Source organism: Carya illinoinensis, chromosome 1 (assembly GCF_018687715.1).
Source record: "Carya illinoinensis cultivar Pawnee chromosome 1, C.illinoinensisPawnee_v1, whole genome shotgun sequence".
NCBI lineage: Eukaryota > Viridiplantae > Streptophyta > Magnoliopsida > Fagales > Juglandaceae > Carya > Carya illinoinensis.
In genome coordinates, this window is record NC_056752.1 from 101,537 (window position 1) to 123,895 (window position 22,359).

The window sequence follows — 22,359 nt, forward strand, 5'->3', positions numbered from 1 at the left end:
AACGGTGGAGGGCCTGGATTCGTTGGTGTATTTCTTCGGCAAAATTTTCGGTACTATTGAACGGAACCTCAGTGGGATTTTTCCAGAGTTCACGTGGTTTGAGACAAGGGGATCCATTATCTCTTTTGTTGTTTGTCATGGTAATGGAGGCGCTAAGCAGGATGATATCGGCACTGGTTGTGAATGGTGTTATTACAGGTTTCCCGATTGGAACCCCAAGCAGGGGCATCATTGATATTTCCCACTTATTATTTGCAGATGATACACTGATCATGTGTGAAGCTGAGCATAGACAGGTTCAAGCGCTAAAGGCCGTACTGTTCTGTTTTGAGGCTGTCTCTGGGCTGAAGGTGAATATAGATAAATCAGAATTGGTGCCAATTGGGTCGGTTCCAAACACCCGCCTACTGGCACGAACGCTAGGTTGTAAGGTTGCTTCTCTTCCTATGACGTATCTGGGACTGCCTTTGGGGAGTGCTTCAAGGGCTACTTCTATATGGGATATGGTGTTTGAGAAAATTGAGCGGCGACTGGCAGGGTGGAAAAGAATGTACTTGTCTAAAGGCGGTAGGATCACCTTGATAAAAAGCACACTATCTAATCTACCCACATATTTCTTATCTCTTTTTCTAATTCCAGCAAGTGTAGCGGTCCGTATTGAGAAGTTTTAACGAGAGTTTCTGTGGGGAGGCTTGGGAGATGAATTCAAGTTTCACTTGGTCAAGTGGAAACAGGTATGTAAGTCAATCCAGGGGGGAGGTTTGGGTGTTAGAAACCTAAGGGTGTTTAATCGGGCACTATTAGGCAAATGGTTATGGAGATACCCCAGAGAACCAGACGCCCTATGGAAAATGATTATAGAAAAAAAGTATGGCGGCTTATGGGGAGAGTGGAGCACGAGAGAAGTAAGGGGGGCTTATGGAGTTGGGTTGTGGAAAAACATTAGAAGAGGCTGGGAGGTGTTTAACCGTTTTGTTAAGTTTCAGGTGGGTACAGGATCCAGGATTAAATTTTGGAGCGATGTGTGGTGTGATTGTCAGGCCTTAAAAGATGTGTATCCATCTCTCTTCCAACTGGCGAGTGCAAAGAATATTTCAGTGGCAGATGCTATGGAGGTGATGGAGGGACGGATTGTTTGGAATATTCATTTCGGTAAGGCGCTACAGGATTGGGAGATGAGTAGCATTGCAGATTTTTACAGCTTTATATACTCCATAAATCTAGACAGCCAGCAAGAAGATGTCGTGTGGTGGAAGCCAACAAGAAAATGTATTTTCTTGGTTAAATCTTTATATAAGGTTCTCACCCCAGAGTCTACTTCTCTTTTCCCGTGGAGGAAGATATGGCGTCACAATGCACCTCCAAAAGCCTCATTTTTCGTCTGGACATCAGTGTTGGGTAAGATTCTTACCACAGATAATCTAAGGAAAATAAGGATTATCATTGCAGACTGGTGTTGTATGTGCAAAAGTGGAGGAGAGTCAGTCAATCACCTTCTGTTACATTGTGGGGTAGCAAGGACTTTATGGAACGAGGTGTTTGCTCGCTCGGCAATGGTATGGGTGATGCCAAGAACGGTTGAGGCAGCTTGGCTAGTTGGCCAAGCATGAGAGGAAGGCGGCCGATTAAAGCTATGTGGAAGATGATTCCGATTTGCATCGTGTGGACTTTGTGGCGGGAGCGCAATGAACGGACGTTTGAAGACCAGGAAAGATCTATAGAGGAGCTTAAACTTTTATTTTTTAGAACTCTTTGTAGTTGGGCCATAGTTGTTGATTTTAATGGTATGGCCCTTCGGGACTTTCTAGCCTCTAATGCACCCACTTAGGTGGGGCATTAGAGTTGTAATTCAGGAGTTGCCATTCTTTGATTAATAAAATTATTTATTTATCAAAAAAAAAAAAACCATGACATGAGCAATGAACTTTCATTATAAAATATGTTCATGGTTGTTTTTATTTTTATTTTTATTTTTAAAAACATGCAATTTAAAAGACATGATCATAATGGCTTGCATAACTTTATATAAAATATGAATGCTTCCTACTTAATGCGATTGCTTTTACTTATAAAAAAAATATAACATGTGAATGTCCAAATGGCATGATCTTATTACTTACATGAAAACATGCGTGATAATGAAGGGCGTGATCATATTACTTACCTTGCAACTCTGAACAACAACTAGCACGTTGATAATCACCTATTCAATAAATACTTCTTTTTTTTTATAAGTAAAAATTTTATTCAACGAATGAAATAGGCGAAGCCCGTGTACACAGGAAGTATACAAAAGAAACACCTAAGAACATTCAAGTACTAAAACAGCGAAAACAAAAACTCATGGACTGCCCCACCATTAAGAACAATGGCTGAAAACCAAGAAAACTGGGAAAACATAAAAAATATCCAGAGATCATCTAAAGAACAGTCCCTATCATTAAAACACCTCTCATTCCTTTCCATCCAGATGCACCACGTAATACAATACACAAAGGAATCATCTTCCACTCCACTGCAACTTGAGAACAAGAATAAAATATGAAAGATTGTTCCAATATTGCCCATGGTGGTGTCTTTTGTGGGAGAGGAACGAAAGAAGTTTTGAAGATCGTGAGGGATCATGGATGAGCTTAGAACTTTCTTTTTTAATACTTTATTCCATTAGTCAATAGCAATTATTTTTTAACAGCATGAACTTTCATAAATTTCTTGTATCACTAGATTATCATGCATAGGCGATACTCTTGTATATGTTCTGTGTACTTGGGCTCTTGACTAATCTTATGATCGATAAAATTTTGTTTACCAATAAAAAAAAAATTATATATTGCTAAGACTTTAGTGAGTTTCTTAATACCCGAGTCTAGTGTGGTTTCAACTTTTACTGCAACCACCAAATGTATGTAAATATGTATGCATGTGTGCTTACCTGTTGGCGACTTTTGAATTATCATCATGAATTTGCATTGAACATATATTTTTTTATGGTTGCATGCATGCTGCGTGCTTTTTTATTGATGGTTTTACATCGTTATACAAGTTTTAATTGTATTTGCTTTTGATTGTAGGCACTTCTGGTCTCAGGTGCTAGTGATGGTTTTCTTGTTCTTTGGAGTGCTGACCATGGTCAAGATTCACGAGAACTTGTACCCAAGCTAAGCTTAAAAGTACCATCTCTTTGTCCTTTCATTAGACGCTTCTTATTTCAAGTCACTGATGTATGGTCAGTGATGATGTTTTATTCGTTAGCAAGGCTCTTCATATGTGAACTACTTTGCCTCCCTAGTTGGGACTTGATGGTGTCATTGATATTGTATCTAAGTTTGGCACCAATCTAAGGAGTCTAACATGGTGTAAAACAAATAAAGTGTGACATTTATGCATTATATCATTATTTTATGGACTATGTTTAAACTTCTCTTTCTAAACATTTTCTCATCTTTATTTTTATTTCCCTTTATGGCATAACTTTTAGGAACTTAATAAATGCTCAGTTGATCTGGGTTGTGAGGCAGAGATGTAGTGTACATTCCAATTCTTTGAACTGGGTAAAATGGAGGGAGCCATTTCTAATAAAATTTGCATACCTCTAGGCACATGATGGTGGGGTTGTGGCAGTCGAACTTTCTAGAGTGATTGGAGGTGCTCCACAGCTTATTACAATTGGTGCAGATAAGACATTAGCAATATGGGACACGATCTCTTTCAAGGTAAGATATCATTTATTCTAACTTTGTGGAGTTTTTTGAAGCTTTGGCATGTTATCTCATCTTATTTATTTTTGATACATTATTTCTATGGGCAATGGCTATTGATTTTAGTGGGATTGATTTCCATGATTTCCTTGTATCTATTTGTTCTTCCAGCTAGGTGTTTCCTCTTGAATGCTTCTTTTGTACTTGGGCTATGCCTATTCTTCTATTAGTATGAATGAAGCCTTTTACTTATAAAAATGTTGTGGTTCGCTTTTGTCTCTCAGGAGTTGCGGCGTATTAAACCTGTTCCAAGACTGGCTTGCCATAGTGTGGTATCTTGGTGCCACCCTCGGGCTCCAAACCTTGATATTCTAACTTGTGTGAAAGATTCCCATATTTGGTATGTTTATTTGTAGTACCCTTTTCCATTGAAAATTTCAAGCAGCATTTTTTTTTTTTTCCTCTTGGCTTTTTTGTAGAGTGAATTATGGAACAGGATCTTGACAGCAATCCAAAAGAGTTGGATATGGTTTACTCATGAATAATTATGGCTTAAAGGCTATGTCTTTTTTCTGCTTAATTATTAATCAGAGCCATTTTTGGACTTTTGGTAGGGCCATTGAACACCCCACTTACTCAGCTCTCACGAGGCCATTGTGTGAACTTTCCTCACTCTTGCCTCCACAAGTACTTGCACCTAACAAGAAACTTAGGGTACGTAGCTTTTTCTCTTGCTTTTGCTTGTATAACTTTAACTAGAAGTCTTATTCAAGGTTTGATATCTTAGAAGATTCGATCAGTGTTTTAGGTGGCATGGGAGGAAAACATGTTCATTTTTTAAGCTATTCTTACTAAACCTAAGATTATCCTGTATAGATACTTCAACCAAAAAAATAAAAAAAGATTATCCTGTATAGATACTGAAGTAAAAATTATAGGTCAAAAAATTTTTTTGGTAGAAAACTTATCTTGATGCATCTGTTATTATACTTTTTGGCCCTTCAGTAATGAAAAATCCATAGATCTTGTTTTTTGTTTTGATGGGGTAGGATCCTTGTTCTTAATTGTTCAAGCAACTTGGAGAGAATTAATCCACTCATTTTGGAAACAGGTCGCATATAACTGATCTACAGTATTTTTTATGAAGTAATGCCATTGAAAGCATAACTTATCAAAAAAAAAAAAAGCCATTGAAAGCATAGAAGGAGCTCCAAAAGCCTGCTTGGCCCATCCTTATCTCTACTTTGTAATACTTTCTTTGACACATTTTAAAGAAATAGGAACATAATTGTCTTTCTAAGCTGCTGTATGGTGACCCATATGTGTTTCATTATCTGTGCTTCTGTCGGTTGATCTTGCTCATTTTGGGAATATTGTTCTAGTTGTGTCATTAAAATGCGTACTTGTTTCAAAATGCTAGCTATTGTGGAATGGATAGAGAAATGTTTTGATAAATATGACAAAAGTTGCGTTTGTACATGGGTCCGGGTTTTAACCAGGTAAAAGACATATTGCGTTTGCATGGTCTATGGGATTTCCCCATCATTAAAAAAAAAAAAAAAAAAAAAAAAAAAGAGAGAGAGAGAAAGAGAGAGAGAAGACAAATGTGATATATATTTTTTGATAGGTAAAAGACAAATGTGATATATGGACTTTATACTTTTCTTTTCTTTTTCTTTTTCATTTAAAAAAAAAAAAAAAAAGGTTTTGACAACTCTTCAGTGGTGTGCAGGTTTATTGTATGGTAGCACATCCTTTACAGCCGCACCTTGTTGCTACCGGAACCAATATTGGTGTTATCGTTAGCGAGTTTGATGCCAGATCTCTTCCAGCTGTAGCTCCCCTACCAACGCTATCAGGAAGCCGAGAACATTCTGCGGTGTATGTAGTTGAAAGAGAATTAAAGCTACTAAATTTTCATTTGTCCAATACAGCAAATCCATCACTTGGAAATAATAGCTCCTTATCAGAAACAGGAAGGTATAAGGGAGAAACATTTGAACCATTACCTGTCAAGCAGGTTAAAAAGCACATCAGCACTCCTGTTCCACATGATTCATATTCAGTTCTTTCTGTAAGCAGTTCAGGGAAGTAAGTTGCTTCTAATTTTCTGCTTTAACAATCTTGATGTTGGTTTGCGAATGTGTCAATTTTGAAGCTCTCCAGGGGATGATTTTGATACAGACTTGTAGTTCCATTGAACTAGCTTATTCTTTCATTGTTCAGCTGTGTTATGTAGCACGTCAGTTTGAATTTAGCTGTGTTTCATTGCAAGCTTTTTCTAGATCTATTGAATGTGGAGGTGGTGTAATCTAATCTTATAATACCTGTTTTCTTACAATCTGGTAAAATCTGGTTGCAGGTATCTTGCGATTGTGTGGCCTGATATCCCTTACTTCTCTATCTACAAGGTTAGTGACTGGTCGATTGTTGATTCAGGAAGTGCAAGGCTTCTTGCATGGGATACTTGTCGTGACAGATTTGCTATATTGGAATCTACGTTACCTCCTAGAATTCCCATAATTCCTAAGGGGGGTTCATCAAGAAAAGCAAAAGAAGCTGCCGCAGCTGCTGCGCAAGCTGCAGCAGCAGCTTCTTCTGCTGCTGCTGCAGCTTCTGTTCAAGTTCGTATCTTGTTAGATGATGGGACATCAAACATATTAATGAGGTCTATAGGTGGCCGCAGTGAACCGGTGGGTCTCTGATGCCGGGTTTTTAGCTTTTCATTTGATATCTTATTTGTGTTTCATAATTTCAGAATTTCGTAGTTTTTTCATACCTTCTGATGTTTCTAAAATTATGATCAATTATAAAATGTATCCTTGAAGTTAAAAAGTCATTACTCCTGATATGGACATGATTTTGTTGTATTTCTGAAATTTATCTGTATTTTCTGTGGTTTCCTGGGAACACCTATCAAATTTTAGAATTTTAGCAAAAATGAAATAATAAAGGTTGTGACTCTAAATCACTATGCCTTTTCATTTTTCTCTCTCAGTTTTCACTAAAAGTATTGTCTTATTAGTTTTGTATATATACTGAATATCCTATGCTTAGCCAGTGTTGTCAGAGGAGAATATTACAGCTGATCAACTATTACTTTCACTTGGTTCACTCTCATATGCTTTCTTGACTGTGTAGGATCTATTTTCCAATATTTGATTGGATATTGGATAGACTTATTGTCATGTTAGCAATTCTCCTTGGGACATCCCAGAAAAAATTCTTCCTCTTATGATCTATCCTGCTTTCTCCTTTTGGATGTATGAAAATAAATGTCCACTTTAACTCAAAGCATTTCTATCTTCATTTTCCTATATTAGCTTTACTGTTTGATAAAAGAAGAAACGAAAAAAGAAAGTAAGGTACTAATTACCAGTTGTACCATTCTTTAAAAGGATGCAAGGCACTGAGAAAGATTGTTGCAATCCTTCTTCATTGGAAGCAGGACAGTTGTTTTGGGATGAAATAATTTCATGTTCTTAAACTGTGAAAAGAATGTGTTTCCTTTGCTACATCTGTTGCTACCTTTCTATTTAGCTTTCTCCTGGAAGTTTCACCCTTAGAAAGTTTCGACCTAGAATTTGTTTTTCTGGTTTCTTGCAGAGTGAGAGTTCTTCTGTAACTCAAAACTATCTTCTTGTAGGTCATTGGGTTGCATGGGGGGGCACTACTTGGTGTTGCCTACCGAACATCTAGGAGAATTAGCCCTGTTGCTGCCACAGCTATTTCAACAATTCAGTCAATGCCCTTATCAGGATTTGGAAGTAGTTCATTTGCTACTTTTGATGATGGATTTTCTTCTCATAAATCTCCAGCTGAGGCAGCAGCACACAATTTTCAGCTCTACAGGTGAGAATGAAATCTACTTTGCTCGACTAATTTAATGGAGTTGCCTAAACATTGGATTTTCCCACATATTGTTTACTCTTTACAGTTTTCATGAAGTTATTTGAACAAAGGATCGCTTGATTGATTCATTGTACATAAAGATGGACTGGCATCCTTTATATGTTCTAACTTATAGAATTGAAAGAAAAATTCCTTTTGAAGCAGATAAGTAGAGCGGTTCATATTTCCACTCTAGCCTTTCAGCCTGTCCTGTTCAGTCACCCTCCTAAAATCCCATTACTTTTTTGATGGGTAAATAAAGTTTTATCGAATCAAGTAAATAGGTGTGTACACAAGAAGAATACAAAGAGAAGACCTAGTTATATTTTTTTTATTGGCACCGGGTGTCTGGGAACAGCGTCCTAACTAATCCCTGCACAGGTTCTTGGCAAAGGGTTTCCCTCAAGTGCACATATGGTAATTTAAGGGAAAAATCCCTCAGTCCAATAGCCCCTAGAGATTGTTTGCACCCAGTGGGAAAAACACCTAGTTATATGTTTTTTTTTTATAAGTATGAAATTTATTAAAAAACGTAATTAGGCATAGCCCGAATACACAGGAACTGTACAAGAGAGAGATACCTAATTACAAGCTAACCCTGAAAAACATTACAAAAGTCATTAAGACTATTCCCATCCAATACAATAATTGAAGCCCAAACTAGCGAAGTATGAAAAAAGAAAGCTCTAATCCCTTCCACCAATTGTTCTCTATTCTTAAAATAGCGCCCATTCCTCTCATTCCAAATATACCACATAAGACAAAGAGGTACCATCTTCCAAACGTTTGCTATATGACGATTTCCTATAATCCCTCTACAGCACACTAAGAGGTTCATCTTGGGCATCATCCAAGCAATTCCAGCCTTAGCAAAGACCTCGTCCCACAAAGCCTTCAACATATCACAATGAAGAAGAAGATGATCCGCTGATTCACCACATCTTTTGCACATAAAGCACTAATCCATTGCAACAATACCATGCTTTTTTAACTTATCAATGGTAAGAATTTTCCTGTGAGAAGCCAACCATCCGAAGAATGCCACCTTAAGAGGCACCTTGCATCTCCAAATATTTTTCCCAAGAAAAAAGTCAGTAGAAAAATGTGACGCTAAGACCTTATATAAAGATCTAACTGAGAATTTAAAGATCTAACTGAGAATTCTTATTACCAAACTGATTCCAAAGTAATCTATCCTCCCCTCCAGAGTTTATGTTTAAAGCATAAAGCAAGCTGTAACAGTTAGTAATGTCCCCCACTTCCCAATCTTGGACATCTCTAGTAAAGCTTACTAACCACTGACTAAATCCAGCAGTATTATCTATGTGATCAGCCATGGAAGCACATTTATTCGAAACAATTCTGAAGAGAGGGGAAAATATTCATCAAGGCCTCATCCCCACCCCACAAGTCATGCCAAAAACTGATCTGGTTTTCCCTACTCACCTCAAATCTGAAATTTCTGAAGAACTCCCCCCATCCATTATGAATGAATTTCCACACTCCCACACCATATGCCCCTCTTACTTCGTTGGAGCACCAACCACCCCAAGTCCTCCCATACTTGGCATCAATAACAATCCTCCAAAGAGCATCCCCTTCTTGATGATACCTTCACAGCCATTTTCCTAAAAGTGCCTTATTGAAAATTTTCAGCTTTCTAATCCCCAATCCTCTCAATGAAAGAGGAGTGCAAATCTTATCCCACCTAACAAATGGAATTTCTTCTCATTCTCCATACCGCCCCACAAGAAAGCACGAAATATCCTTTCCATTCTATTAGCCACTCCTACAAGCAAAGTAAAAAGAGATAGAAAATAGGTTGGTATATTAGATAAGGGGCTCTTGATTTAAGTGATTTTTCCACCTTTGGACTAATAAATCCTTTTCCAACCAGCCAATTGACATTCAATCTTCTCTAAAATCCCGTCCCAAATAGCCTTGGATTTGTGAGGTGCCCCCAAAGGGAGGCCAAGATACTTCAAAGGGAAACTAGAGACTTTGCAGCCCAAAATATCAGCCAAATCCCCTAAATTATTGACCATACCAACAAGGATCATTTCAGACTTTGATAAGTTCACCTTTAAGCTGGATACGGCTTCAAAACATAGAAAGAGAGATCGTAAAGAGCAGATCTGATCAGAATTGGGCTCACAAAGGATCAAAGTGTCATCCGCAAAGAGTAGATGAGAAACATTAACGCTGCCATATGAAGGACTGCCCACCAAAAAGCCTGATATGAATCCCCTATCTGCCGCTGCCTTCAACATTTTGCTCAACATGTCCATAATTAAAACAAAAAGGAAAGGGGACAATGAATCCCCGTCTCAATCCCTGGGAGCTGTTAAAAAAACCAGCTGGTGTGCCATTAACCAAAACTGAAAATCTAACTGTAGATATGCAATGCTTCATCTAATTACACCACCTCTCCCCAAAGCCATACCTACCGAGGGTATAAACCAAAAAATCACAGTTGACATTGTCGAAAGCCATCTCCATATCCAATTTACAAAGGATGCCGGCAACGCCACCTCTGATTATACTCTCCAAGCATTCATTAGCAATAAAAACGAAGTCAAGAATTTGTCTTCCCTTAACAAAGGCATTTTGAAATTTGTAATGATCTTCCCCATAACCACTTCAATGGCGTTATTCCTTCGATGAGAATTGGCTACTCTATGAAAGAATTTATTGCACTTGTCCCCTTCCTTCAACCAAAGTGCCTGATACTTTTTCGCCATGAGAGTAATTTTTTCCAGTTCATTAGCAGCACCAAGTTTCCTTTCCTTCTCATCAACCGATAGAACCCCAACAACCTCTTTTTCATCAAAGCAAATTAGCTCCTCAAAAAGAGACTTTTTGATCCACCATGTTCCCGATGACTTCCTCATTCCATTTCCTCAAATCATTTTTCAATGCTTTTAGTTTTCCTGCTAAGACAAAACTAGGTGTACCTGACAACTGATAAGAGGACCACCACTCTCTTACCTTATCTAAAAAACCATAAGCTTTTAACCACATGTTCTTGAATTTAAAATATCTCTGCCCCTCATGAATAGCCACACAGTCCAAAAGGATGGGAAAATGATCGAAACTTAATCTAGGGAGACGTTTTTAACATAAGTCAGGGAAATGTGCCTCCCAAGAAGGGGAAACAAGAAATCTGTCCGACCTGGACCATTCCCTTTCGTTCGACCAAGTGAAATCACCCCTTGCCAAAGGTAAGTCAGCCAAACCCAGATCAAAGATTAAATCAGAAAAATCAACGATGGCTGGACCAATACGAGAATTCCCCAACCTTTCACTTGGATACTGAGTGATATTAAAGTCGCCAACAATACACCATGCACCCTCCCACCAACTGCACAAGCCAGCAATCTCATCCCAATGAAATTTTCTTTCACTATCAAGATTAGGCCCATACACACTAGCAAAACTCCACTAGAAACCATCATTAACATTCATAAAAGAACATGCCCCCAGATATTCCCCAATGAATTCATCCACCAGATTTAGAACTCTCTTATATCCCCCATCAAAATAATACCCCAAAGCCCCCTAGGAAGCTAAAGAGGCCCATCCCCCATAAGAACAATCCCACAAACTTCTTATAATATTTCTGTCGATGGATTTCAGTTTGGTTTCTTGCAAACAAATAACATCTACTTTCCATAACATCTACTTTCCATTCCCGAATCAGATTTCTTACACGAAGGTGCTTACACAGGTCACTCAACCACCATACATTCCAAGAGAGGATCTTCGGCTTCATAAAGCATTGCTGTTTACCCTGTCTTTGTGCCTACCTCTACTAGCACTACCTTCCCTAGCATCATTATTGATAGAGCAAGCCAATCTCTTAAGCTCTCTTTCTTTTCTTGAGCAAGATCTAGCCAAGAAAGGCTATCCTGCCTCGATGGCAATGAGAAGAGCTTTAAATTGCTCTTTGAAGCCCTTGTAAGAAATCCTACGCAATCACGAGTTTCTTCCACCTTCTATAACACCCAATCAGAATGAGCACCTGCCCAAGAGTACGCTGGAGGCATAGAGCAAATGGGACTAGGCTCAACCACCCCATCTTCCAATCCATTAAGAGAAGCCTCCACACCAGATCCCCTGCATACTAACTGTAAATCAAGCTCTTCAACAAACCCCTTATCCGAAATACCCAAAACATCATCCTCAGCAGTGCACAAAACCCATGAAGATTCCTCCTCGACATTCAACTATGGAGACACCCTCACAAATCTATCAAAAACAGCTTCACCAAAAACTAAGGATGGCAACTAGGAAGAATCGAAATGAATAAGAATGCTAGTAATGCCTTGAGGACCAGTAGAAACCTCATTTCGCACAGCCACAGCGGTATCCACAACCCCTCCACCACTGCTCTCCTTGTTTGAGACGGAGATCGGGGTTAACTCAAGAACAACCTGTTCTATGACAGCAGAGAGATACCCTGAACAACCGTCGGCAATATTTGAGATATATTCATGCTCGGGCCTGAGGAAGAGGACTCGGTAGGATGTTTGACCAGCCACGTTTTGGAAACAGGCCTCTAGGTTGGTCTTCCAGCCTTTTTGGTCAAGCCCAGCCCAGCCCAGCCCATTGCCTTTTCCATTTGCCAACTTAAGCCCATTGTCGATAAGTGAGAGTGGGTTTAAATGAAGTGGGCCATTCACCCCACTACTCAGGCTCATGACCAAATTCAAGCCCGTGTCTATTTTGGTCATTAAACCTGTAATCTTCTCCACAACTCCCAATATTTTGCTTTGGTAGCCCACAACACCCCTTCAACTTCTCCCACCGTCGGGATAACCACAGAATGCAAACCGCCTACCCCACATTCCTCCTTGGGATGCCACTTGTCAACATGTGATGAAGATTGCCGACCATTTTGGACACCACCGCCAATAACCTTCCCTTTCCTCTATCTATCATCCTCCCCACTATGTGATCTATTTCTTGCCAAAATACATGCTGGTTTCTTCAAGACTGATATATATAAAGCACCCTTTGAGAGGGGAGCCCTCCCTGAAGGCCACGAACAATTGGACCCCTCCCTATACCAAACTTGAGCTTGTAAGGCCTGATCATTTAGAGATCTGTTTTCATCTACTGGAACAAAGACTTTAGAGCCAGCCACCGTGCAAGCATTGAACATGAAATCTTTCCAGTCTCTACCCTTCAAACCTTCAGGGATAATTAGAGAACCTCTCTTATTCCCATTCCCACATACGTCCACAAGCAAGAAACAACCCCTCGAATTAGCATGATGCTGGATAATAAGGACACCATTGCCATCCCGCAACTTTCTGACAGAACCCTCACGCCAAGGGTGAGCCAAGCAATCCTCCATCACCTTAACCACCCATGACACTGTTGACACACTAAGAGAAACAAACTTGACCACCCTTTTGCTCCTTTCAGTAATGCGAATGAAACTACCCCCCTCGTTCGAAAAAACAAAAGTCTTCGATTCCACCTTCAAACACCTGGAGCTCGACATCGATCCCACCTCTCAAAAGAAAATAAAAAGACTAACAGGAAGAAATGAATTCCTGATTGGGTAGAGAAGAGAAAGGACGAGATTAATTCTAGTGAGAAGTGCCGAAATTAATCATAGTTGACCACCTAGTTGCAGAGAAGAGAGAGAAGGAACAAGATGTTACGACATGAATCTAGCAACGGTAGGATAAACCTTATCAGAACGTTGAGCCCAAAGAACCTCTGGATTGCGACTCCCTAGTTATATGTTAGGGGCTAGATAACAAGAAAATCATGAAAGCTAGCACCATTAAGAACAATAATAGAAGCCCACTAGAATAAAGTGTGGAAAAAGAAGCATCTAAGACCTTCCAATGAGCATTCCCTATGCTCAAAGCTCCGGCCATTCCTTTCCAGCCAAATACACCACATGAGACATAAAGGAATCCAATTCCACACTGCAGCCATTTGATGGTTACCCTGAAGTCCTCACCAAATGTCTAGAAAATCCCCCACCCTCTTAGGCATTACCCACACAAATCCGGTCCTGCTAAAACTCTCGTTACATAAAGTCCTCTCTGCCTCACAGTGGAATAATACCATAGATTCACCACATTTTTTGCACATATAACACCAATCCATAACAATAAGCCCACACGTCCTCAGGTTTTCCGTGGTCAAGATCTTCCCAAGAGAAGAAGTCCACAGAAAGAAGGCAACCTTTGAAGGCACCATACTCCTCCATATGCATTTCCACAGAAAGAAATGTGGGTCTGACCAGTCAAAACCTTGTACAGGGATTGAACAGTGAATTTCCCACTCCCTGAATAAATCCAAACCATCTTGTCCACCTCAACACTACCAATTCTCGCTTCACATGGAACACAGTGATATATATATATATATATTTGATTTGTTCTTATTAATTTAATTGAAATTGGAAGATATTAATGACTTCCCTTGTTCCACATGGAACATAGTGATATAAAGAGAGTAAAGCAGTCAATGCTTTAAGCCCAATGATGAGAGTGATGTACCCTCCCTTCTGCTGCCCTCAAATCTCTTTTTATCCTTTTCAAGTCTCTGTCTCTGTCTCTCTCTCTCTCTCAACAATTCATTTTTATTGTAGTGTTTACTACTATATAATGCATATATTGTTAGGATTTCATCTGGTTGAATAAGATCTCAAGAGAATTTCCAAACTAATGTAATGTTTGCAGTTGGGAGACTTTTCAACCTGTGGGTGGTCTTCTGCCACAACCAGAGTGGACCACGTGGGACCAAACTGTTGAGTATTGTGCTTTTGCATATCAACTGTACATTGTCATATCTTCTTTGCGGCCTCAATATAGATACCTCGGAGATGTTGCAATTCCCTATGCTACTAGTGCTGTTTGGCATCGAAGACAGCTGTTTGTTGCTACGCCAACTACCATCGAGTAAGATATTGTTTCTGATGCAAATTTATGTCTCTAGGTGATTGCAGAAATATGGAAAGATGAAAAAGCATACTGACTAGGTTCATTTGTACATTAGCTCTACCCGTGTACTTGAATATTAAGAAGAGATGAATAACCCATATTTCTGTTTCATAAAGTTAGTTTCTGCAATAAACTAGAGCAATAATTTAAGTGTATTTATTAAGACTTCCTCTTGGAATTGTTTTAAATGATTAAATTCTGATTTTTGGCATTGTAGTTAAGTCACCTCTTTTCAAAAGAGCAATGTATTGTCTATAGTAATTCTCTGATGGGCACAACCCCCTGCAAGTATTATGTGAGACCATATGAAATAAACTTAATTAAACTTCTTTTGTTTACAATGTCATTATTACTTTGTTTCTAACCATATGGATGCTTTGAGGATTTGGAGCATATGTATGCTCTTGTTCACCCTCTCGGTATACTATTTTGTTTTTTCTTCTTTTTCCCATTGTTTCTCTTATTTCCATCATCGCCCCCCCCCCCCCCCCCCCCCCCTCCCCCCTCCCCCTCTTTTGTTCTCTCAAAGGAATATATCATCATTTTCAACGGGGTAAAGGAAACAAAAGAAGTCATATGCTGCTGTAGCAATATCATAGTTAATCAACTATGTTTTACTGATTTTTCATCAGTTATTCGTTGCTGCTACCACCACCATTACCACGGAACAAGAACCACCGAAGAGTTGAAAATGGATTAGTAACTAAGGGGCTGTTTCTATGTCATTACCACGTTAGTGATTCCTTGCATATTTCTTGTGCTGTGATTTTCAGATGTGTGTTTGTGGATGCTGGAGTGGCGCCTATTGACATAGAAACAAGAAAGATAAAAGAGGAGATGAAACTGAAAGATGCTCAGGCTAGAGCCATTGTTGAACATGGAGAGTTAGCACTAATCACGGTGGACGGTCCCCAATCTGTTGCACAAGAAAGAATATCATTGAGGCCCCCAATGCTACAGGTTCAGAAATTCTCATTTTTTTTCTTTAATGTTTATTGCCAAATTTTAATCAGAGCCTATAGAAAATTGCTAATTTATTTTTCATTTTTGGTTGCTTAGGGATTTGGCACCTTGTTTTAGCTCTATATGCCCTATCAATACTTCTGGAATTTGTTCCATGTTCCTAGTGACTAGCTTTTGTATTTTAATATTGTGACAAATTTTGGTTTGTTCAGTAGAATAAGCTTATAAAATAGGAATTAGTTAAAGTTTCAGCAATATTTGGTTTCTGTAAAGTTATAATGAGCTGTAGATGATAAATTGTCTAAAGATTTATTCTGTTCATATTTACTTTCCATCTATAGTTTACCACATGCTCTAAAGGCAAGCAACTCTATTTTCCTTATCGTCATCTTTTTTTCTTTGGACCTTAAATTTTTTGAATTCAGATAACTGCTCTAATGAAATTACTCATCTTTGTTGCTTTTAGTTATAAATTTTCTCCCTGTTTTAGGTGGTGCGATTAGCTTCTTTTCAGCACGCTCCTTCTGTTCCACCTTTCTTATCTTTGCCTAAACAACCTAAAGTTGATGGGGAAGATGTGGCTATGATGAAAGAAATGGAAGATAGAAAGGCTAATGAGATAGCTGTTGGTGGTGGAGGGGTATCAGTGGCTGTTACTCGTTTTCCGACGGAGCAGAAACGGCCAGTTGGACCGTTGGTTTTGGTGGGTGTGAGAGATGGAGTTCTTTGGCTAATTGATAGGTATTTCCCTCCTTTCATTGTTTCAATATACAAACCCAGGATATTAATTAGAGAAATCTATAGTTTATCTTATGGCTTATAAGCTGTTGCTACTTTTCTAGGTGAGTATATCACACATGCATATTGAGTTCCTTTAACTGATTTTATATTACTTTTTAGCAAATGACACACTAGTACCGTAGGTGGGTTCGGCCTGTATCTGAATTTATGGAATTAGATCGGATGATTGTTTCGACTTATCAAAAAAAAATGGACGATTGTTTTAACAGCTTTTCATTGAATCTCATAAAGATTTCAAGTAGCTCCAGCTCTAATATTGACGAGTCCCTTTAGAGCATAGACCCAAATGTGGCTTGGGCCTTGGTTCATCACCAATGGTACATCTAGGTGTAACGGGATGGGAAAGTGAGTTTCTGATATTATAACTGGACTGAAAGAGGATTCTTGGCTGACATGGTTGAAGTGGTACAAGGTGATGATTTGCTGGTTTCTGAAGTGAGAGGGTTCTGGTTGGGATGTGAATAAGTTACAGGTTCTGGTTTTTGGACTACATCATTCTCCTTTTTATGCTTTCTCTTCTCTCTGTAAACCCTAATGTCTACAATCTGTATACTTCTTGTCATTTTCTTTTTTATTTTCAAAACTCGTTCTCATACTAAATTTCCTATTCTCTCCTATCTTCTAATCCATTTACTACTATATGTTGTAGTAATTCGACATGTGTTCCATGTCTGTGTATGTCTAGGCATGTTGTTAGAGATAAAGGACAGTAAAAGTTTCTAATTGTGCTATTGTAAATGGTTAGAGAAGTTGTTTCAAGCAAACCTCCATGATTCCACTTTAAGGATCGATACTTTGTCAGCCATAAATCCTAGGCTAGAAAATTTGCTACATTGTTTGTTGACAGATTGTATGCTTAACTAACGGCGACAGTTTTGGGGCTCAATTGTTCGTGTGATTGTCTAGAAGATTAGATTTCCTTTTATTTGATGATTTTATGAGTATTGTAAGATCTCTACATTTTTTCTATTATCTGGCATTTGTATAATACCATAATATAAACAAGGAACAAAAGACTTGGAGTTATTCTACCTTGGCATATTCTCTCTTTCCCTCATCTGTACATTGTTTCCAGTTGCTAGTCTTGTTCTCTAAGAATTCTCCCTGCCTGCGGGTTTGTTAGCAAGTGCAAGTAGACAGATTTATTCTTCATTCTGTTCTGTGCAGCCACCAATTCTTAACAACATGAGATTTTTTGAGTTATGATGTTTTCTTTGTTATATGTTTAAAGAAAAAGAAGGGGAAGGGTTCCTTAAAGGACCTTTTCTAAGTATGCAGAGTCATCAATACATATCATTATGATCTACGTAAGTTTATTTATTTTTAGCAAGAAGAATAATATATATATATTTTTTTCTAATCATGAAGAATAATATATTTATGTAGGTATATCTTTTTATTTTTTTCTATCTTTTTAGTCGCTATATGTAGGTATTTCCTCTTGTATACTTCCTTTATACTTGGGCTATGCCTATTTATGGTAATAAAACTCTTATTAATTATAAATATCTATATATTTATGACATGTGAGTTCACTTTCTTAGGTATATGTGTGCCCATGCCTTATCTCTTGGCCATCCTGGCATTCGCTGCCGGTGTCTTGCTGCCTATGGAGATGCTGTTAGTGCAGTGAAATGGTATTGTCCTTATTGCTGTCACTGTTATTATTGTTATCCTCTCTGATTTCTATACATGCGACAATAAATATCCCTACACTACTGTGTACCATGAACTTTCTTACTGAGCAGGGCAAGTCGGCTTGGCAGAGAACATCATGATGACTTAGCACAATTTATGCTAGGGATGGGATATGCTACTGAAGCACTTCATTTGCCTGGAATATCTAAAAGGTATACATAAAATGCTATTCTCTCTGCTTTTTTAGATAACAATGCATATTGCTTCAGTACCAAGCACATCTTATCCATGTTGGCATTTATGTATCCTGATACTAAAGACATAAAGCTCATGCGGTTCTAAACTGGCTATGCACCGATTTATGCATGGCAAGACTGTAATTCTTCTTGTATCATGATACACACTTCTCATTTAAAGTAGATATACAGGGTGATAGACTTTGCACTTTGCCTTATTCTATAATATTTGGTGGAAAATTTTATGAGTAGTGGCTTCTTTTGGTATGATATGACGAGTGGCTGTTGTGCTTACATTTGTGACTCAACTGACTTCCCTGACGAGTTTTCTTTTCCATAAGCATATATAACGTATTTCTATTCAATGTTTTGTAGGCTTGAGTTTGATCTGGCCATGCAGAGCAATGATTTGAAAAGAGCTCTTCAGTCTCTCCTTACAATGAGCAATAGCAGGGATATGGGACGAGATTCTGCTGGACTTGATTTGAATGACATTATCAGTTTGACAGCTAAGAAAGAAAACGTTTTGGAAGCCGTTCAAGGAATAGAAAAATTTGCAAAGGAATTTTTGGATCTTATTGATGCTGCAGATGCTACTGCACAAGGTGAAATAGCTGGTGAAGCTCTTAAGAGGTTAGCTGCTGCAGGTGCAGTAAAAGGAGCTTTGCAGAGTCATGAGTTAAGAGGACTGGCTTTGCGTCTTGCTAATCATGGAGAATTGACACGTCTGAGTGTATGCAGTCTTGTTCGCTTCTGCTTCTCTTGCATATTTGCTCCTTGAGCTCTTTGATGCATGTAGAATCTTAACATCTGTGCTTCATACTCATCCAAAAAAAAAAAAAAAACATGTTTCATACCGGCCATTAGTTTTAACTCAAATGGCACCTCCCCGCACTATAGAAATAGGCTGAAAGTGAATTTGTGGTTTGAGGCCATCAGATGTATTTGTTTCTTACTGATGAGAAAAAAAAAAAAAATGATATCTTGCATATTATTTATGTCTGTTCTTTCCATGTATAGATGCAAAGCTAATTTAATCCTCACGTAAGTGCAGTTAAAAAAAGTCAAATTTTCTTCTTTGTTTTTCTAATGGGGTTGTGCCTGTGTAAGTTGTATGATTTAATGAACAATGAAGGGCCTATATGGTCGTGAAGGAAAAGTTAAAATTCTCAGAAATACCTCAAGTAGGAGAAGTTATAGCTTGTGCAAGGAACCTGCAATGGATGGAGAATACTAAAGTATGGAGACGAGTGATCTGTTTCGATTTAGCTAATTTGTAGCTTGGAATAATATTGAAGATCATGAATGGTAGGATAAGTGAAGCCAAGTGTGGCTGAGTTTCTGAATTATTGAAGTGAGAAATCGGTCATGGTGATCCTTGCTAGAGCTTAGGTATCCCTGCCGACTGATGACTTCTTAACCGTTTGTCATGATCTTGAGTGGTTCAGGTAATTGAGGAAGGCAGTAAGCGCAAAGGGAAAGGATTCTGCTAATTTCATATAGCTGGATTATGTGTGTTATAACGAAGAAACATTGGACCAGCTTTTGATTCATCAGTCATTTACTTGGCAGCACTGGATATTCTTTCAACGAAATTATTTTAATCTACCCTTATGTGAATCTCTTGCTCCACCTCACCTATTGTTCAGTTTCTTGCATCTGTCATTTTAAAAGATTATGGGGTCATAATATAACATCCGTGGCTCTTGCTCACAATTTTTTGTTGATGTATGAGAATTGAGTAAATCCCACTAGTAGTACTGGACTTTTTGGTCGTTCACATGGAGAAATTTCTTTTCACTTTTTTTTTTTTTTTTTCCTTTCTTCAATTTCTAATGACCATCAATGTGATTTCAAACTTAAAAGTTGTGTTGAATGATTTTGATATAACTCTTCATGATGGTCTTCAGTATAATCGCATTCTCACGTTAAAGCAATGCATGCACTGCAGGGTTTGGTAAACAATCTGATCTCAGTTGGCTTGGGGCGGGAAGCAGCATTTTCAGCTGCAGTTTTGGGAGACAATGCTCTCATGGAAAAGGCATGGCAGGATACAGGGATGCTTGCCGAGGCTGTGCTTCATGCACATGTATGACTCCTCCACCACCACCACCCCTGGGGGCATTTTTCTCTTGGGTCTGGCTGAGTTTGCGCATGTATGAGTTGTTAATGTAAACACTTTTATCTGACAATATGAGATCTTTCTCCAGGCCCATGGGCGACCAACACTGAAGAATTTGGTTCAGGCTTGGAACAAAATGCTGCAGAAGGAGGTTGAGCACACTTCATTAGCACAGACTGATGCTGCAGCTGCATTCCTGGCTTCCCTTGAGGAACCCAAGCTTACAAGTTTGGGAGAAGCAGGGAAGAAACCGCCGATTGAAATTCTTCCTCCTGGGATGGCATCTCTATCTGTTTCTACTTCACTTCAGAAAAAACCGGCCCCCACTAATCAGAGTTCACAGTTACAACCAGGAAAGCAGATGCTATTAGAAGCACCTCCTGCTACCGCACCTGTGAGTACTCCACTCAAATCGGAATCCACAGTGAAACCAGTGAGTGTTCCACTCCAGTCGGAATCCATTTCTACTTCCGCAAGTCCTGCACTAGTGTCAGAGTTGTCCTCGCTGTCACCTATAAGTGCTTCCTTGCAATCAGAATCAAGTGAACCTGGTTCAGACAATAGAACCCCTGGAGCATTGTTAGTGAGTAATCCAGATTCAGTTGCTTCGGGGGCAACATCTACAACTAATTCAACACTGGCAGAGGCACTGCCCCAGATTCCAGAGATTCAGGAGACTAATATTCCCACTACATAGCTGATGAGTGACCCACTTGCTTGAATCGGCGGTCCTCCCAACCTGTTGATATCAGCATAGAGCAGGAATTCAGAGCGTCCTGGAGGACCATTGCCTATCGTATAAATTAATCTTTGACTTGTCTGATGTAATTGGGAGAGCAAAGCAGGAATTCATCCTTGGATTTCATTTTTAAGTCTCGGGCTTGTCTATATTTCTGGAGCTTACTATAACTTTCTTTAATCTGGTCTAACCTTTTTTAAAACACAATATTATACAGGTGGTGGATCTTTCCCACTATGAAATTCCAGTAGGCACTATGGTATTTTTATTAGGGGAATGCTTCCAAAGAAGTTGTTTGAAGTTACTCATTGTCCAATAGAATGCGTGCATCGATTCTGGGACTGAGGTATTTTGATTGTTGTCCAACTTTCAAAGTTGTGGAGCAAGAAGTTTGTCTCTGGTTATGCCTTCAATTGTCCAGTCTAAAATTTGTTGTGACTTGTCCAAAGCTGAGATGACTACTTGGGAGTCTCCTTCAATAATTATCTTATATTTCTGTAGATGAGCCTCTTGAACTCCAATAAATGTGCCAATCTTCTTCTTGATTTGGGTTGTTGCTTGTGAATTTAGACACCATAAGTTTTGGTGACCCATCATGGGCTCTACAAATAGTTGCTGCAGTGCTGCCATTTGATCTTACTGCTACATCAAAAGAGATTGAGAAGTGGTCTTGAGGAGGTGGAGACTAGTTAGTGTTACTATTTGAAATTGTACACTCCCAGGAATTGCAATGTTCTCTGTAGGATTTGTGGACTTTGTGGATTAATTGATCAATGACAATGGATGATGCCTCATGGATTAGGGGATTAGGGGATGTTAGCTATATCGTCCACCATTAAAGGAAATTAAGAGGAAGATCCTTTGCTTCATGCTCAAACTCCAATGGCCTTAAATCTTTTATGGAACAGAATGACTTAACAGACCTACGATACTTGGGTCCAAAATTCACATGATTAACAAACGTCATGGTTTTGGAAATATTAGAGAAAGACTAAATAGAGGTGTGACAAACTCCCAATAGATCCTATTATTTCCGGATGCTAAGATCTACCATTTCTCTATACGTTCCTATGATCATTCTCCTCTTCTTCTAATTACCTCTGGAATTGGTAAGACCCAAAACTCCTTTAAATTTGATGATTTTTGAACAAGAGATCCCACTGGTCTAGATGTTATCAAAGAAGCAATGAAACTTGCATAATTGGTAATTTAGCCTATGTGCTATCCCAAAAACTTAAACAAGTAAAAAAAACTCCGAAACTTTGGAATAGAAACAGTTATTGTCATATCCAAACTCTCGTTA

The 22,359-nt window shown here is 38.7% G+C and overlaps 1 protein-coding gene across 4 annotated transcripts in view; it reads left to right on the forward strand.

Annotated features, from left to right (window-relative positions):
• Positions 1-21,469, forward strand: part of LOC122303981 — a 41,877-nt gene extending 20,408 nt beyond the window's left edge. For 3 of the 4 annotated variants that reach the window (XM_043116002.1, XM_043116007.1, XM_043115988.1), the window contains exons 7-21: positions 3,072-3,170; positions 3,597-3,713; positions 3,983-4,098; positions 4,313-4,412; positions 5,431-5,789; positions 6,061-6,391; positions 7,345-7,550; positions 14,297-14,515; positions 15,331-15,517; positions 16,011-16,261; positions 17,866-17,958; positions 18,070-18,171; positions 18,571-18,928; positions 20,147-20,284; positions 20,406-21,469. In XM_043116002.1, the coding sequence (XP_042971936.1) occupies positions 3,072-3,170; positions 3,597-3,713; positions 3,983-4,098; positions 4,313-4,412; positions 5,431-5,789; positions 6,061-6,391; positions 7,345-7,550; positions 14,297-14,515; positions 15,331-15,517; positions 16,011-16,261; positions 17,866-17,958; positions 18,070-18,171; positions 18,571-18,928; positions 20,147-20,284; positions 20,406-21,014 (3,285 nt within the window). In that variant the 3' untranslated portion in view covers positions 21,015-21,469. The remainder of the gene's footprint in view (positions 1-3,071; positions 3,171-3,596; positions 3,714-3,982; positions 4,099-4,312; positions 4,413-5,430; positions 5,790-6,060; positions 6,392-7,344; positions 7,551-14,296; positions 14,516-15,330; positions 15,518-16,010; positions 16,262-17,865; positions 17,959-18,069; positions 18,172-18,570; positions 18,929-20,146; positions 20,285-20,405) is intronic. The other variant, XM_043115996.1, reaches the window with a different exon arrangement.
• Positions 21,470-22,359: the final 890 nt, after the last annotated feature.